The following is a 17608-nucleotide window of genomic DNA, read 5'->3' as shown; positions in this document are numbered from 1 at the left end:
CAATCAAATACCAAATGCACAAGCAGCCACAGGCAATAGAAACCACACAGGCAGAGGGGAGAGCAGCAACACAGCCGGCCGCAACCCCAGGGACGCAGTGTCGGAAAACACACAAGGCTGCAGCAATCTAGAAGGGCAAGCCGCCCCACTTACACCCATGCCGGGTTACACAGGATCGAGCCAGCAAGCCGCGAACTCGAATCCAGCCCAAGACGAAGGGCCACCTAGCGATTTTAGGCGAACACATGACGCCCCCCCACCCACTACTAGAGAAAATGTGGACAAAACGCGAAAAAAGGGGAAAAGAGGAAGGAACAACCGAGCGACAATCAAAGTCGCGTCCTTCAACATGAAAGGCTACTCAACCTCGCAAGAGGAAGGTGGCCCAACGGCCAAATGGCTAAAAATCAACCAGATAATGCGCGAGAACAAGTATGGGATCATGATCCTGCAGGAGACACACATGGACGACGCAAGAGAACAAACAATCCAAGACCTCTTTGGCCGGAGACTCAGGATAAAAGCCTCAGCCGACCCCGACAAACCGACACAAAGAGCGGGCATAGCGGCGGTACTAAACAGGGGCGAATTTGACGCAGAGCATGCCAAATGCATAGAGATAATACCTGGAAGAGCGCTCATAGTTAAAGCCCAAATACATGGGGGTAAGAAACTATCTGTCCTAGGTGTCTATGCCCCCAACAGCGTTACGGAAAATGCAGATTTCTGGGACCAAATCTGACTGTATTTCGAGAGCAGGCCTAACGAGAGACGGCCTGACCTACTAATAGGCGATTTTAACGTGGTCAAAGAAGCAATAGATAGAATGCCGGCCAAACTAGAAAGGAACGCCGCAACAGAAGCCCTTGACAAGCTCAAACTCGAACTGAGGTTACGAGATGGCTGGAGAACAACCTACCCAGACAGCGCGAGGTTCACGTTCACACAAACAAGATTAAGAGAAGACGATGCGCCCGCAATGTCGCGGATTGATAGAATATATGTAACAAACAGAATACTAGAAAGGGCAAGAGAATGGGACATGAAACCATCCGGGCTGAACAGCGCAGACCACTGGATGGTATCCGTCCAAGTCTCGACTGAGGGAGCACCCGAAATAGGAAGGGATAGGTGGACAGTACCAGAACGAGTCCTGAATGACAAAAAGTTCCTCGAAGAGACCCACAAGATAGCCCAAAGATGGGCGGACATCGCCAGAGCCAGGAACGCCGAAAGGACGAACGATGTCAACCCCCAGGAGCTATATATGAAATATAAAAATGAAATACTAACCACGGCCAGAGAAAGGGATAAAGCCCTAGTCCCACAAATCAAACAGAAAATGGAACAACTACAGGACGACCTAAGTGACCTAGCCAAGAAAGAACAGAACAACGAAACAATGAAGAAGATCATAGACAAAATGAAAGAACTCACAACGATGGAGAGAAGAAGACATATCAAGGCAAGGAAAAAGGTCCACATAATGGACAGGCTAGAGGGAGAGAAAATGACACGGTCATGGATCCAAACGAACCACCAAATCAAACCAAGAGACATCATGTACATGCTGAAAAAACCAAACCAAGACGGAGCCACAACAGAATACGAAAAAAACTCATGCAGAAGTTAGCAAGAAATTACCACGACAACTTGCAGAACGACGGACGGGAAACAAGAGACGAGATAACCAGGATGAGGGAAACGAGAAACCTGCTCCGAAAGATCCAGACAAAGCCCAACGCAGGCGAAAAAGAAAGGATGAGCCAGCCGATCACGAAGGAGGAAGTAAAACAAGCGCTGAAAATGTCGAACAGCCACAAGGCGGCAGGACTAGACGGCGCCACATACGAGATGTGGAAGAAACTAATAGCACACGAAGCCCAGGCAAACAACCAAAGCGAAAATATCCTCAACATGATGACAGCGGCGTTCAACGATATAGAAGAACACGGGCTAACGCCTAACTCGAAGTTCGCTGAAGGTTGGATGTGTCCCATATACAAGAAGAACTGTAAGGAGGAGATAGAAAATTACCGCCCGATAACTCTGCTCAACACCGACTATAAGCTAATGACCAAAACACTAACAATAAGGCTAGCACAGGCCGCGCCGAGGCTGCTTCACAAAAGCCAAGCAGGTTTTGTACCGGGAAGACGCATATATGACCAGACACAGCTCCTTAAAATGCTGGTAAACTACGCAGACCTTGTAGAAGAAAACGGAATAGTAGTAGCGTTAGACCAAGAAAAAGCATATGACAAACTGGAACACGACTACCTCTGGCAGGTCCTGCAAGCATTCGAAATACCCGAAAGATTCATCAAAACAGTAAGAGGACTGTACAACAATGCGCATACCTCAGTAATGATTAACGGCTGCCTGAGCACCCCGTTCAAAGTAACTAGAGGGGTCCGCCAAGGGGACCCCCTGTCGTGTCTACTTTTCGACCTAGGAATAGAGCCGTTGAGCAATGCAATAAGAACATCAGGCATAAAGGGGATCGACGTACCAGGTACAGAAGAGAAACTAATAGCAAACCTCTTCGCAGACGATACAACAGTTTTCCTAAACGAGGGAGACGACTTCAACGCCCTCCAGATAATACTCGGAAAATGGTGCACAGCAGCTGGGGCGAAGTTTAACACGAAAAAAACACAGATACTACCGATAGGCAGCGTAGAATATAGAGAAAGAGTAATAAGAGAACGAAAGACAAACCAAGAACACCAGGAAATACCAGAAGAAATGAAGATAGTCCCAGACGGGCAGCTAACCAGAATTCTAGGTGCGTGGATCGGAAATAATGGGAATCAGGAAGCCCCATGGACCCACATACCTCAGTGTAAACTGTCTGGTACTCCCAGACGGATAGAAACTACACCCCCCCGTACTCCCAGGGCAAGCTGGACCCGGCCGGGATATATCTGTCCCTGGTGCACCCAGGTGAGCTGGAGTATATCTGTTCTGAGACTCCCAGTTCCAGTAAACTTTATCCTGCGGAAAATTCCAGGGTGGGATAAACTGACTACAGGAGCTGAATATCCATCCACTGGTACTCCCAGGGTGGATAGACTTGAGTTTGTAAGGAGACAGCAAGTGAATCTGAAATATCCATCCTGTGGCACTCCCACTGTGGATAAATTAGAATACCCATCCACTGGTACTCCCAGGGTGGATAGACTTGAGTTGGTAAGGGGACAGCAGGTGAATCTGAAATATCCATGCGCTGAGACTCTCGGTGGGGATAAACATGGAATATCCATGCGCTGAGACTCTCGGTGGGGATAAACATGGAATATCCATGCACTGAGACTCTCGGTGGGGATAAGCATGGAATATCCATGCACTGAGACTCTCGGTGGGGATAAACATGGAATATCCATGTGCTGAGACTCTCGGCGCAGATAAAATACACACATTCCCGCAAATTGAGACACCATGAAAATGAGCATATTTGAGCACAAGACATTTACATTACATCGCCATGTGTTATTACCGGGCTCTGGTAGTACGTCCACCTCTAGGAGATATATCAGCTACCTTGACTTGATTCCCCATGAATATCACTCACAAAGCTGGTGCTTTCAAGAGCTCAATAAAAAGCAGGCGGAGCTCCTTGCAGACGGTGACACATTGTTGGGCCTCTGCTCCTTGAGGCTTTTGACGCCTCACCACACCCTTTCCCCACACATTGACCGCCCATAACATCACCAACAGTCCCCTACCACCACGCTGGAGATGTGGTTGCTCCAAGAGTCCATCCAGCCCCTTTTCTTCACGAACCTCTTTATCTGCATCCTTCTGCTTCTTCCACCATTTCCACATATCTTCACCAAACTTGGCATCACCTATCAAGCCATCCACATCAAACAAACCTTCTTCTTGCCAAGCATCAACCCAGACATCCACCGCAGTTGGTAATCCTTCAACATGATGAGGCACCCCATCCCCGTCAACAGCCTTCCCTAATAATGCCTTCTCCAGTGCCCAATAATTATCAACCACTGCCCTCCAATCTGCCCCGAAGCTTTGAAAGATGTGAGCATCCTCACGGAGTAAACCACATGAACTAGCCAGAGTTAACAGATCTTTAGGAATCCTTGATGCTTTCCCGATCCAATCCCTTTTCAGCTCGGCTTTGGCTTTAGGGCCAGCGTCTTTGGCTTTAGGGCCGGTGTCTTTGGCTTTAGGGCCGGCGTCTTTGGCTTTAGGGCCGGCATTCTTGGCCTGCCCGCGCTTTATCTGGTCTTCCTCCCTAAGTACGGACCAATTAAATTCAAATTCAAGTTGAACTAAGAAATTAATGGCTTACCATTTCCGCAGGCTGTTCCTAATTCCGCTGCAAACTTCGCCCAGTTCCTCCCACTCCTTGATTGCGAAAGAAGAATCTTGCATGTATCCAGGAAGACTTTGGGCCTCATCACTACCAGGCTCCAGAAAACAAACTTTGGCCATGTCACGCAGCATGAGACCAACAATGAGAACGGTGGTTTCGACTCGCCCATATGGCCCAACTACATCACCAAGGCCAACATGGGGAAGTGGGTCCTGTAGGAGGTATGCCTTCGCTGCTGCGAAACTTTCACGTTCTTTGTTGGACTTGGACTGCGCGTAAAACTCCATTGGTAGATGTGGTGTTTTCAAAGACCAGCTGCCCCATGTTGGCGGGCGTTGGTTAGACCGCATGGACACTTGCCCTTGCTATAATACAATCAGCCAACCGTCCAACTGATTCATCTAGGAACTACTAACCTTGCACTGGCTCAGCCAACTGATCATGGCTTGATAATCACCGTTTGTCGAGAGAGATCTCAGAAAGATGATGCGGTCCTCGTCGGAGACCTGGCTTGGCGCTAGCATGCCCACTGGAACATCCTTTCCTCCGCCATTCTTGTCAACGTCCATTGCGCTTCCTTTACCATCCACATCACCATCCACATCCATCATTGTGTCAGATGGAGTCTTGATACGCTTGCTTGTTCTGACTTCCACCACTGAACTCCTTCGCCTTTTCCCTTCACCTTTCTCCACCTCGCTTTCCTTGGACAGAGTATCCCAACCTTCTCGGAGACGTAGACCCATGGTTCCTTTATCCTGGCGGCGCAGAAAGTGCATATAATATTGGCGAACATCGGCAATAGGCATCTTTGTTGGTTCCCCAAAGTGTACCCCAGATATCAAAGACTTTGGGTAAATATATGCCTCGTTATCCTGTGAGAGACGAAGCCACGGTAATCTCTTCACTTTGCCGTCAGAGTCCATATCTCCACTGTTTGTCAGTATTTGGAATTTATCCCAATGACAAGTGCCTACCTGCCACCAAATTCCCATATTCACGGAACACCCTGACAATTGCTTCGCTCCTGGCGCCTGCTGGAAGATTTGGGAGCATGGGAATACCATCTTCTGATTCTTCCACAATAGCCCAGGAATCCCGCTCTGGGTCTGTATCCTTAGACTTCACTGCATCTACCGCAATCCTTAGTATTCAACTCGGTGCCAGAACAGACACCCACCTCCATACAGACCGGCAGGCACCGACTCCAACCACTCCTCTTGGAATGCCCGGAAGACATTTGGCTTGATGAACTTGCTTGGACGTTTTCCATCCTTAGTTTCATGCCTATATACATTATATAAGTGAATGTTATCAATCTCATGTACACAGACAATATACCAACGAATGATTGGGGAGTCATCATCTCCTGGCGCCATGCTGAACATAATCACCGATGCTCCGTAGTATTTAGCAAAGTATTCTACTACACTGTTCATGCTCTCCTGCATGTTTCGCTTTGCCAGGCTAAGTATAACAACGGTCAGAAAATCTGACGATAGCGCTAAAACACTCTTACGATGGTTTCATGTTCTTCGGTGGGCCTTGCCTATTCCACTCACGCGCTTTCTTGCTAAAATCATCTTTTTCCTCTTCGGTGAACCCCCCCCAATACTCATTGATGGCCAAGTTGAAACGCTGGCCAAATCCCTTATCTTCGTGATGCGCTAAAATCTTCTTGAAGGCCTCCTCATCACATGCCTTCGCCATTAGCGGCCCAGTCATACGTTTGTGCCATGGAACATCAACATTGCGGGCAGGTTCATCATCCTCGTCATCCTGCTCTTCATCATTCTCCTCTACCGCCTTATTCTTTCCTTTGCCCCCCTTCCCTGCTTTACTCCGGTCATTTGCAGCCCCCATATCCTCCCCATCCAAATCCTTGCAATATCTCTTCTGGTTATTTTTGAACCACCACGCAACTTGCTAGTTGTTGATGAGTCCTCTTCTCTTTCCTGCAATATTGTGAAGTCAAAACTCACCCCCGCTAGACTGGCAGCATCTTTCAAAGGGTTCAACTTGCTGGTGTTTGCCGCCTGCTTTGCATACAACTCTTTGCAGGTGCGTTTGATCACTTCCTCCCTTCCTTCGTTTTTCTTCTTATGCCATTCGACAATTGCTGGCTTCAGAATATCGTCCACATACGGGGTGGACCAGGCCATTGTTGAATTTTCGGATGTGGATGCGGTGGTCTGTAAGGTAGGGCAATATGTTTCCACGGTAAACAATTCATTGTCACACGGAGCTCATAATCTTATGTACTGTGCAAAATTTCTATATAAGGTGGGGTGCATATATAAATACATAAATACATGGCGACTATGTAAGAAACTACAGACATGACCATTGAGTATGGGACAAGGGGGCGGGACACAGGCCACGGGGAAGGCACTGGGATATGAAGTCGGTGGGTGGTGCTTTGTGTACGACCTGTCTTTCTGGCATTGACACGTAATCCAGCACCCCTACTTGAGTTTTGGGTAGCGGAGGAGGATGGAACATGGGATGGGGCGTGAAGCAAGCACAGATGGCAGGACAAGCGGCGGGATGTGGTGTGGGTGGGTGGTACATCGTGTACCGTTTGCTAGGCGCCGACGTGAGATCCCGCGCCCCAAGCCGAGTTTGGGGCAGCGGAGGAGGGCGGAACGCGGGGTGGGGCGCGAACCGAGCGCAGACGGCATGGGCATGGAGTGGGCGGGTGGTACACCGTGTACCACTCATTTTATTGTCGTCGACGTGAGATCCTGCGCCCCAAGCCGAGTTTGGGGGCACGGAGGAGGACGGAACGCGGGGTGGGGGCGAATCGAGCGCAGATGGTGTGGTGAGCGGCGGGATGTGGTGTGGGTGGGTGGTACATCGAGTACCATCCGTTTGCCAGGCGTCGACATGAGATCCTGCGCCCCAAGCCGAGTTTGGGGGCGCGGAGGAGGACGGAACGCGGGGTGGGGCGCGAACCGAGTGCAGACGGCGCAGACGGCATGGGCATGGAGTGGGCGGGTGGTACATCGTGTACCACCCATTTTATCGTTGTTGACGAGGAATCCTGCGCCCCAAGCCGAGTTTGGGGGTGCGGAGGAGGACGGAACGCGGGGTGGGGGCGAATCGAGCGCCGACGGTGTGGGCGTGGAGTGGGTGGGTGGTACACCGTGTGCCACCCGTCTCGCTGTCGTCGACGAGGAATCCCGCGGCCCAAGCCGAGTTTGGGGCAGCGGAGGAGGACGGAACACAGGGTGGGGCGCGAACCGAGTGAAGACGGCACAGGCGGCGTGGGCATGGAGTGGGTGGGTGGTACATCGAGTACCACTCATTTCATCGTCGTCAACGTGAGATCCCGCGGCCCAAGCCGAGTTTGGGGCAGCGGAGGAGGACGGAACACAGGGTGGGGCGCGAACCGAGTGAAGACGGCACAGGCGGCGTGGGCATGGAGTGGGTGGGTGGTACATCGTGTACCATCCGTTTGCCAGGCGTCGACATGAGATCCTGCGCCCCAAGCCGAGTTTGGGGGCGCGGAGGAGGACGGAACACAGGGTGGGGGCGAATCGAGCGCAGACAGCGTGGGCGTGGAGTGGGTGGGTGGTACATCGAGTACCACTCATTTCATCGTCGTCAACGTGAGATCCCGCGCCCCAAGCCGAGTTTGAGGCAGCGGAGGAGGACGGAACACAGGGTGGGGCGCGAACCGAGTGAAGACGGCACAGGCGGCGTGGGCATGGAGTGGGTGGGTGGTACATCGTGTACCATCCGTTTGCCAGGCGTCGACGTGAGATCCCGCGCCCCAAGCCGAGTTTGGGGCAGCGGAGGAGGACGGAACACGGGGTGGGGCGCGAACCGAGCGCAGACGGCGCAGACGGCATGGGCATGGAGTGGGCGGGTGGTACATCGTGTACCACCCATTTTATCGTTGTTGACGAGGAATCCTGCGCCCCAAGCCGAGTTTGGGGGCGCGGAGGAGGACGGAACACGGGATGGGGGCGAATCGAGCGCAGATGGTGTGGTGAGCGGCAGGATGTGGTGTGGGTGGGTGGTACATCATGTACCATCCGTTTGCCAGGAGTCGACGCGAGATCCTGCACCCCAAGCCGAGTTTGGGGCAGCGGAGGAGGACGGAACGCGGGGTGGGGCACGAAACAGACCTACCATGTCATTGACAAGGTCCCGAACGGCGCACAGAACTACGAAGAGGCTGCGTATCAACGGAAACGAAGGCGGGCGGCATGGAACTCGTTGGGTAGCGGCAGCGTCGGGATGTGGAATGCGCGGGTTCAGAAGACGCTGGCCAAGCTGAGATAAGCCGGAGTTGGCAGTCGTGGGAACGACTGTACAGTACCAAAACAAAACCCCCAGCGCGCGTCTATCCATCTCTTTCTTGCGCACCCTCGCCTTTTCTTCTTTTACTTTTTCGTTCCTTTTTTTCATTCATCCTTTTTTCGTCATTTCTTTTTTGCGGTGGGGGTCGCCAGGAGCCCGCGACGACTTCTCTGTTGTTGCGGGTGTGTTCGTGTGGCAGATCGGCTGCATGTTCCATCCTTTTTCTTTGTTGGCTTTGTTGGCTTCACCGCCCGACGCTCTGCGCGTTGGGGTTTTGCTGGGGGGATCGCCCGAGCATCCGGTTTCACCATAGCGTCCTACTGCCGAGATGACACAGTCTCTTGGTGGATCATGTATTCCCTGTGAATGCATCGGCTCTGGGGGATCTTATTCGGTGCAGGCCGTCTCCTGCAGGCTGAGGTAGCCTTATCCAACCTCAAAGGTTTTGGCGAGCCTCAAATCGCCATCACGCCTTCGGGCCGCTGTTACAGCTGGGATTGCTTATGCATTCCCGTTCCCCTCCACCATCCTTTGGGCACCTATTCTGGTGAGTATCCCCCGTACGCATTCTTCTACCTACTGCTAAAATGTTCTGATACCCAGCCCACTTTGTCCGGCCTGCACCTTTCCCTTGATGGATCATTTTCCCCCTCCTTTTTTGGGCTTTCTGGTGCGTCCTTCATCGTCGTTGCCTCTGGACCTATGCTAACTTATGATGGATCCTCGCTGCCCTCTCCTGATGTTCTTTCGGGCCTTCTGGTGTGTACTCTAACATTGTTGCCGCCGCATGCTGACCCGTCTTGATACTCTAGTCCACCTTCGTGCCTGTTGCTGATGGATGAAGGCAAGCCATACACCTTTCCTCTCCGCCATTCTGACTCTCTCTCTCTCTCTCTTTACGTAGGCACACAGGCTCTCGCACATGTACTCGGCGTGTCCGTTCTGGTGTATGTCTGTTCCCTTGTTGTATCACCATGCCATGCACTAACTCATTACTTGCAGACAGTCGGCGTAATTCAAAGTTGAGTACGCCCTATTTGTGACAAGTATTCCTTCCCGCTGACTTCCCTCTCTCCTAGCTGCAGCCAGCCATCTTGTAGCCGGGGACTCTGGCGTGTGATTTACATGCCAACATTAGGAGTTTGCTGACACCTAAGTCTTTGTAGGTTATCAGTCCGCCGTAGTTCGTAGCAGTAGTCTTTTTAGCTAATCATGTAATGGGTGGATGGGGAAGAGTGATAAGGGGCTGGCCACCCTTTGTCACGATTCTTTATCTGCCTTTGTTGTAGCCGTCCATTAGACTTGTGCTTAATGTCAATACGCAACGATGTGTTCGTCGAATGCGGCCCATTTTTCGAGGTCACGTGATGTCTTACTGCGAAATTGAGTGAGGTTGAGCGAAAGTTAGATAAGTTAATGTGCGGCTATTGGCTAGTTCTGGCTGCGGTGCACTATTCTACCTCTAAGTTAGTAGACTAAGCCTAACACTGAGCCTAATCTAAGCCCACCCACCACACAGCGCCAAGCACGTAGTACGCCATGCGGCGTATTTATCATAGGCCACAGGCAGGCCAATTCGGTATATATACCAGGCCATCCGCCATGCTTCGACCCACATTCTTGCCCCAGGTCCCATATGGCACGCACCAAACAAACAGCTAAGAAAACTACCGGAGCTATTGGCCAACGTGCCGATATCCCGCCACCAACCAACACCTTCCAGGCAGGCAGCGGGCAAACAGGCACCCCACTACAGACCCACACAACCACCTCCGCTAATAACGACACAGACGGGTTCATTGCCTTTACCTCTGAAGATCTCGGCGAGGACAACCCAGTAAGTAATTGTTGACGGTTAAACAACATAAACCCACCGTTCATTAGCTCTGTAACGGCTGTCAGAATGGTGGCAAGATGCTCAGCTGTGTGAAGTGCCCTCGATGGACCTGTTACGATATCGTTGGAGATGGTGATGGCGAGGGCTGTATAACAATTGCCTCTGCAGATGTGCTAACTGAAGATACTGCTTTTGTGTGCCCCGCCTGCCACCGAAATGGTTCCCCAATTGCCGCACCCTACTACGTATGCGCCTAATGCTTAATTTACATTATCCGCCTAACCTATTGACAGGGATTCTATACCAAAGCATTTGAACCCATTGAAGGCGCCGTAATCAACGTATCCTGCACGACACTCGCCTTCTTCCCAAAGTTGAATACCGCCGAAACTCTGCTGTTGCTCATTGCAGTTTGTGGAGCTGAGCGCATGGACGAGCCCGCCATGGCCACTTATCAACTCCTCCATCAGTTTTTTGGGCGTGGCCAAGGCAACTTGAATTATGCCACTATCTTCTATGATCTGGCGAACTCTGCTGGCAGTGGAAGGTACGAGTCTGATATTGCCAAGGCGGTTGCATTTATCAAAAGGTGAGTGAGCATGAAATCTGATGCAACTCAATAGAACTGATACAGACTTATAATGCCCGACTCAGCCGCACCTGTCGAGTTGTTGTGTTCTTCGTGACGCACACTACACCCGATGGTGACCTTCACTTTTCACGCCCTCGCCCTGCAAACCGTTCGAAAGGCGCCGCCATGCTTCCTGGGCACAGCCATACTCCCGCAACCGTGAGTCCACTCCATGTTCTTCGTATTCTAAACCCCAACGAATTCTCCCAGGTTCTCAACCGCATATTCACCGAGCAGTTTCTTTCTGCCCTGCAATGGATACCCGACACCTCCCTGTTCCTCCTCATTTGCGGTGGATACTGCGGCCATACTGAGACAATGGAATGGGTCAATTCTGTTGTGCGACGGTCAGTGGCCAACTCTAATCCAGTTTCTACAACCTTCTGAGTTTGTAAACAGCCAATCTTTCCGCGAAGTTATCTCCTTCACCAACAAACGCTTCCAGCCCTTTTGGGCTTCGTCTTTTTGCGCCAAATACGTCCAATCCTTCTATCTTGAGGATGTCAAGTATCCTATTGCGATGGAGCAAATATTGGCTGGGGATGCTAGGTTGGGCATTGCGTCTGACGTCGTCATCGTCTCCCGCGACAAGGACAGCCTCCCAGGGGTTCGAAGGGATCTGTATTATTGGGCGCAAGAAAAACACTCCCCTTATGGTTTCCGCATCCCCAGCCAGTGTCCCACCTGTCTCCGCTTGGGAACAATCACCAGTTCTACGCCCAGTGACTTTCATGGTACGAAACTCCGGATTTACTGCACCCGCCGCACCAATGGAAAACGCTGCACTTTTGAACAGCTGGAGTTGATCAAAGAAGGTAGAAGTAAAGGATCTGAGCTTCTGTATGGTCGGTGGTTCACCGAAATCTTCTAAATGCGCATTACTACTGTGAAATACATGGCAATTGTCTTGCTTAGAGTTCTCCTGTTCCCCTATACCCCTAAGTGTCCGAACAAATATGTACAAATAAGTTCAAAAAAATTTCACCGGGATTCTCACTGTTCTTTTATCCTTGCATCCTTACTACCAGCATGCCAAAGGTAAAAAGCCACCATGATTATTTCAATGAGCAGGCAATAGCACGCCAACTCAGACAATTTGCCGGAGGAAAGGAAATGTGAGCATTCAGTCACCTGCATCTTGTAGATCTTTTCTCACGGAGATATCTTAGAGATCTCCCTCTATCTTGGCGCGCAGTGGCAGTTGGCCAGATTGGTAATGTTTTGCGCCGCGCTTATCAAAACATTGGCAAGTTACTTCCTGATTCAATTAGGTCATGGCTGATTTTTGTTAGTTACCCTCCCAGTGACTGCAGACGAATTAAATACTGCCTCACATAAACAGCGCACAGTGCTCCTTCAAGATGTGAAGCTTGGGCGGGTGACCAAGGCCACTGTGGTTGTATCAAGAGATGAAAAGCCCTTGATCATATATCTCCCCCACGCCGTTGCAAAACATGTAGAGGTATCTATGTTTCCTTTTACAGTGGGGCTTTGCTGAAAATATGTAGCGAAAAGCAATGGTGGCCACCTCGGGCATTGATACCATCCTAGCAAAAGGAATGAAATCCAAAGGCAATTGGCGGAGTTGCCGAGAAAGATTCAAACCTTCTGGTAAATTGCCTATTGGCCAGGAGGCTTTTTCGGGTGGCTGGTATGCCCAAGGACATGCAGTAGGTGCTTGCATCTCTCTCTTGAGTGTTGTCTACTCACCATGGCTAGAACAGCAATGCTCTTCCACGCCCATCAGTGAGCCTCCGTAGCGCTAAGAACTCGGGTGCTACGGAGCGGTGGCTCAAAGAAACTGCAACTCTCAACAAGAGCATCAACCTCATTATGGGAGCAGTGCATCCAGACTCCTATCGTGCTGGAGTCAAAGCATTGAATGGTATGCGCACCAGGGCTCCGCCAGACGACATTAAATGGGCGGAACTTTGGCAGCCAGTGGCTACAGCTATGGCTGTTGTCTCCAATGGCACAAGCCTGGCACATTTTGACTCCAAGGGTGATGTCAAACAATTTGACGCATTGACTAACCTTGGTGCAGACCAGGTTGAGCTTGGGTTTCCAGACCTGGGTGGTAGCTTCCACTATCATGGTGGTTCGGTGGTTCTCTTCTCTGGGAGGCTCTTCAAGCATGAGGTGAAGGATTGGGTGGTGGGAGAGAGGATTGGATATGCATATTTTATGCGTGCAGAAGTTCAAAAGGCATTTAGGGAAAGGGCGGTGGGTTGGGCTTGTATGCCTAGGAAGTGGGGCCAGACAAAGTAGCCGCTTGATATATGGGGCTCTGATTATCGGAGTTGAATATGGCCCGATTATCAGAGTTAAATAATACACGTGCCTGCTGTCAGTCCTGCCGTTTACCTCCGAAACATCATGGGCTTGTTGAAGGCTTCAAAGAAACCAAAAGGTTTTGGAGAGACGGTTTGGCAAAAAACAGCCAATGGAAAGCGCCAGAGAGTGGAGGTGATTAGGCCTCTCAGCCTTAGCCCGCCAGGGACACCTTTGACATCACGCACAACACCATCCACGCCAAAAACAATGCCATCATCTGGGAGAAGCACACCGAAGAGCAGACGATTAATTCAAAGCCCGTCTATGTTGTTGGACAGCCTCCCAGGGCTGGATACTATACTTGAGGACGTGGGGTTCAATGGCTTTGATTTTGGTAGCTTCAACATGTATGGAAAGGTAAGCTGAAATATCTTGATGTTTGTACCGTTGTCTGAATAATGAACAAAACCAGACATCTGGAGAATATGTTCAAGAATGGATCAGACATCGGGCATCAGATATACGCGAAATAGCTGCTCTAGAGTGCTTGCCAAGCAAACCCAAATGCGTGCTGTGTAAATGTGCACTGAATGGTGTGGTCTTGCGTTGCACCCAATGCTTCAACACACCGCTTTTATGCAGTTCGTGTTGCCTGAATCAGCACCGGCAGAACCCTTTTCATCAAATCCAGTCCTGGGATGATGGATTCTTCAAAGATTGCAGCTTGGATGAACTGGGCATTGTTCTCTATCTTGGCCATGCTGGTGAGCGTTGTCCAGCAGCCAATGGGGAACCTGACACTGCTGATCCTTTTACCCTGGGTAAGAAACATCTATCTAGGCTTTCAGAATTTTCTGACCGTTTGAATAGACCCAAGGCACCAATCCATGGTTTTTGTGCATACCACTGGTATATATTCTAGAAAAGTGGAATGGTGTCAGTGCGAAAACCACAAGAGTCATTATACCCAGCTTCTGCAAGCCAGATTATTCCCCGCTACATCAGATCGACCATCAACTGCATTCACTTTTGAGGTTCTGGATGAGCTTCATCTCCAACGTATAGAATGCAAAACTGCATCTTCAAACTTCTACAGTTTGCTTCGGAGGAAGACGGATTTCAATGCTCCATTAGATGTTCCGGTGTGTTTTGTACAGGTATTTGGCTGGACATCACTAATCTCTATCTTAGGACCGCTCAAGGGAGATAGAGCGCGTTTCACGGTGCTACCGTGATCTGTGTAGCAGGCTGAAAACTGGTTGTTGGGGCGATGAAGACAACACCCCAGGGCAACAAGCGATATTCTGCCCAGCATGCCCTCAACCGGGTATCAATGTGACAAGCAAGACATGGAATGCTGCCACTGATCCTGACTGGCTGCTCTCTCCATTGCTGGTGGCCGATGGCAACTTCAAGTTTGATCACCTGCAGCTGAAAAATCCTCAATCTGATGTCACCCTTCGCGACGGCACTGGGTTTCTGGTCACTACTAGCACCTACGAGAACCACTTGGATGTCACATCTGGGACCCAAGAGAAATCAAACTGCTCCAATCACAAGGCAGTAAATCAGGCATCACGGCCACGCAAACATGTGGACAACACTGGTATTGGAGCAATCGCCTGTGCAAGGCATGGCTTCTTTGTTCCACACTCAATCGTCAATTTTAAAAAGGGAGAGCAGTGAGTTTTCTCAGTTTGGAAATCCATGTACTTTAAATGGCCGCCATAACAGACAGAAGAACATGGACTTTGCACTCTCTGAGGCGATGAAGTTTTTTACCAGCCTGAAAAAGGAGCCATTGCAACCCGCCATTACCGTCATCTATGATGTCATGTGCCAGTATGGTGTTCATTTGGAACAACGCCTAGAAGATGGTCCCTTTTTAGAGAAGCCAACAATGCCGATTCAGAAGGCCATTGGTAAATTTCATCTTGGAGCACACGTTGACTCTTGCTTTTCTAAATTCAGTCTGAACTTTCTTCGCGGTGCCGGGCATACAGATGGGGAAGTTTTGGAGACATTATGGGCTCCACTAAACAAGATCGCTGGAAGTACAAGATCTATGACGTTGGCCCACCGACAGGAAGTATTGGATGATTGTGCTTATGACTCTAACTGGAAGAAAATAACCAATCTAAGTATGCTTTCAACCTTAATTGCGATGGATATTATTAAACGGTTTCATGTTTCAGTTCCATCTCTGATAAAGAAGTGGAAGCGTGCCGAAACATCATTTGCCAACATGAAAGAGGCTTATGAGGATCTTAGATGCCGGTTGACAGAGGATGATTTAGAGTCATGGAATTCTCAGGCGGAGCAAGCATCTTTGCTCCGTGGTAAGGCTTTGGAAATTTATGATGTAAAGACAGAACAAAGTAAGTTCTTGAAATGACTCTTGCTCTACCAAGCAGCTCATTTCAATGATGTTAAGATCCATTGGTGGCTGGTGTTCGGTTGGAAATGGTGGAAAAAGAATTGGTTAATGGTGCTTACCTTTTAGGTGGTGCAGCGTTCATCACCAAAGGCCTATCATTGGAAGAGGCACAGTGAGTTATCTTCAGTAAATGTAGAGAATGGATCTTGATGGCATTCTCTTAGATACAAACTACGTGTGTTCATTAAATCTGTTGGAAACTTTCCTACCATCCCACAGAAAAACACTATTGCCGATAAACGGAGGATTATGAAAAGGAACATAGAACAGCATCGCCGGCAGGGCGAAAAGTTCATGGGGTTGGGTTCTGTTGGGGATAGTGATTCTGGTGACGAAATGGAAGATAGTGATAGTGACGAGGGTGAGGAGGATGGGAATGATGAAGATGGCTACATGCCACACGTAGGCTCTTCAAATGCAGACTGCAAAAGCATTGGGCAAACACCAGAGCAAATGGGCATTTGCTTTCCTTCGTCCTTCACAGCCGAGGAGCGGGTTCGGATGGGGTGGACAAAACTAGCAGAACAGGAAGTCCAACTTCGGGAAGCACAGATCAATGATGCACTTCACGATCTCCGGATATCCCTTGGCGAAAAATCACTTCGATTTCGAAAGGTCTTGCGCGGTGATCGGTCACAAAAACATGTCACAAGAGCATGGAGTGGCATCAATACTTACGACGCCAGAGCCAATCTACAGGTGGATATATATGAGGGAGCGGTAGAAGCATTAAAAAGGCTAGGTGCAGGAAACAAGTGGAAACCCATTAACAGGGACAAGGATCTGCAGATGAAAGGTGACGTTGAACATCCCAACAGAATTGGTCAATCATCCCACAGTTTGGCTTGGTTCTGGAGGCTTCAGAGTGCTGAGATCTCAGAAGAGGTTGAGGACAGCCCAATGATGAAAGAATGTAAGGCTCCAGTCTTCTTTACATGCTAAAGCTGATGCAGAAACATTCAGTTTACCGGATCAATTACCTCCGAGCAAAGGCCCGAAGAGATCGATGGGAGGAGGAATTGATACTGTTGAAGAAGGAAATCTCATGGGCTCTGGAGTGGTTTCAGTATCAGTCGGATAAGTGGAGCAAAATGGCAGATACTGAGGCAAGTTGTGGGCTGATTGCCTACTGTCGTAAGATGGCATTTGTATGGAAAGAGTTCAGAAGAAGGGGAAGGGAGGTTGTGCAGGATAGTGGATGTGTTGAGCTTGCCCAAGCTATTTGACGTAGAAAGTACCATACCGCTTGCAAAGTTTGCATCAACAAACAACTTAGTTATGATATTCTTAGTTTATCTGCCATTGGCTCTCTCGGTGTGAATAATCTAGCTGCTGGAATATCCTACTGAGAGTGCCGGCAGATGGATATTCTCAATTTATCCACCACTGGTTCACCCAGCATGGATAATCCAACTGGATAGATGGATATTCTTAGTTTATCCACCGTTGGCACGCCCAGCACAGATATTCCAGCAGCTAGATTATCTGCACCGAGAGAGCCAACAGGCGGATATTCTTAGCATTGGCACGCCCAGCATGGATAATCCAGCAGCTAGATTATCTGCACCGAGAGCCCCAACAGGTGGATATTCTTAGTTTATCCACCATCGGTACACCCAGCATGGATAATCAGGGGGGGCAGAGTATCTGCACCGAGAGCCCCAACAGGTGGATATTCTTAGCTTATCCACCATCGGTACACCCAGCATGGATATTCCAGCAGCTAGATTATCTGCACCGAGAGCACCAACGGGTGGATATTCTTAGCTTATCCACCGTTGG

The 17608-nt window shown here is 49.8% G+C and overlaps 3 protein-coding genes across 3 annotated transcripts; 2 read left to right on the top strand and 1 right to left on the bottom strand.

The window, feature by feature from the left end:
- Positions 1-3570: 3570 nt before the first annotated feature.
- Positions 3571-6501, bottom strand: PC9H_002249 (uncharacterized protein; the record flags this gene model as incomplete). Its single annotated transcript, XM_036771890.1, has 8 exons — positions 3571-4258; positions 4316-4704; positions 4756-5267; positions 5317-5472; positions 5520-5626; positions 5681-5806; positions 5859-6265; positions 6322-6501. The coding sequence occupies 8 exons, from the start codon at positions 6499-6501 to the stop codon at positions 3571-3573; spliced, it is 2565 nt and encodes an 854-aa protein (XP_036626511.1).
- A 3782-nt stretch (positions 6502-10283) lies between these two features.
- Positions 10284-11986, top strand: PC9H_002248 (uncharacterized protein; the record flags this gene model as incomplete). Its single annotated transcript, XM_036771889.1, has 6 exons — positions 10284-10484; positions 10550-10729; positions 10778-11073; positions 11139-11274; positions 11326-11462; positions 11515-11986. 6 exons carry the CDS (start codon positions 10284-10286, stop codon positions 11984-11986), a joined length of 1422 nt encoding a protein of 473 aa, XP_036626510.1.
- A 158-nt stretch (positions 11987-12144) lies between these two features.
- PC9H_002247 (uncharacterized protein) lies at positions 12145-17052 on the top strand (the record flags this gene model as incomplete). The annotated part of the gene is made up of 13 exons (XM_036771888.1): positions 12145-12230; positions 12285-12361; positions 12408-12577; positions 12624-12785; positions 12835-13254; positions 14081-14210; positions 14260-14531; positions 14581-15071; positions 15124-15530; positions 15585-15767; positions 15824-15938; positions 15991-16739; positions 16790-17052. The coding sequence occupies 13 exons, from the start codon at positions 12145-12147 to the stop codon at positions 17050-17052; spliced, it is 3525 nt and encodes a 1174-aa protein (XP_036626509.1).
- Positions 17053-17608: the final 556 nt, after the last annotated feature.

Source organism: Pleurotus ostreatus (assembly GCF_014466165.1).
Source record: "Pleurotus ostreatus strain PC9 chromosome Unknown scaffold_10, whole genome shotgun sequence".
NCBI classification, from domain to species: domain Eukaryota; kingdom Fungi; phylum Basidiomycota; class Agaricomycetes; order Agaricales; family Pleurotaceae; genus Pleurotus; species Pleurotus ostreatus.
The sequence above is the reverse complement of the archived record's forward strand: the minus strand, read 5'-3'. Positions and strand labels throughout refer to the sequence as shown.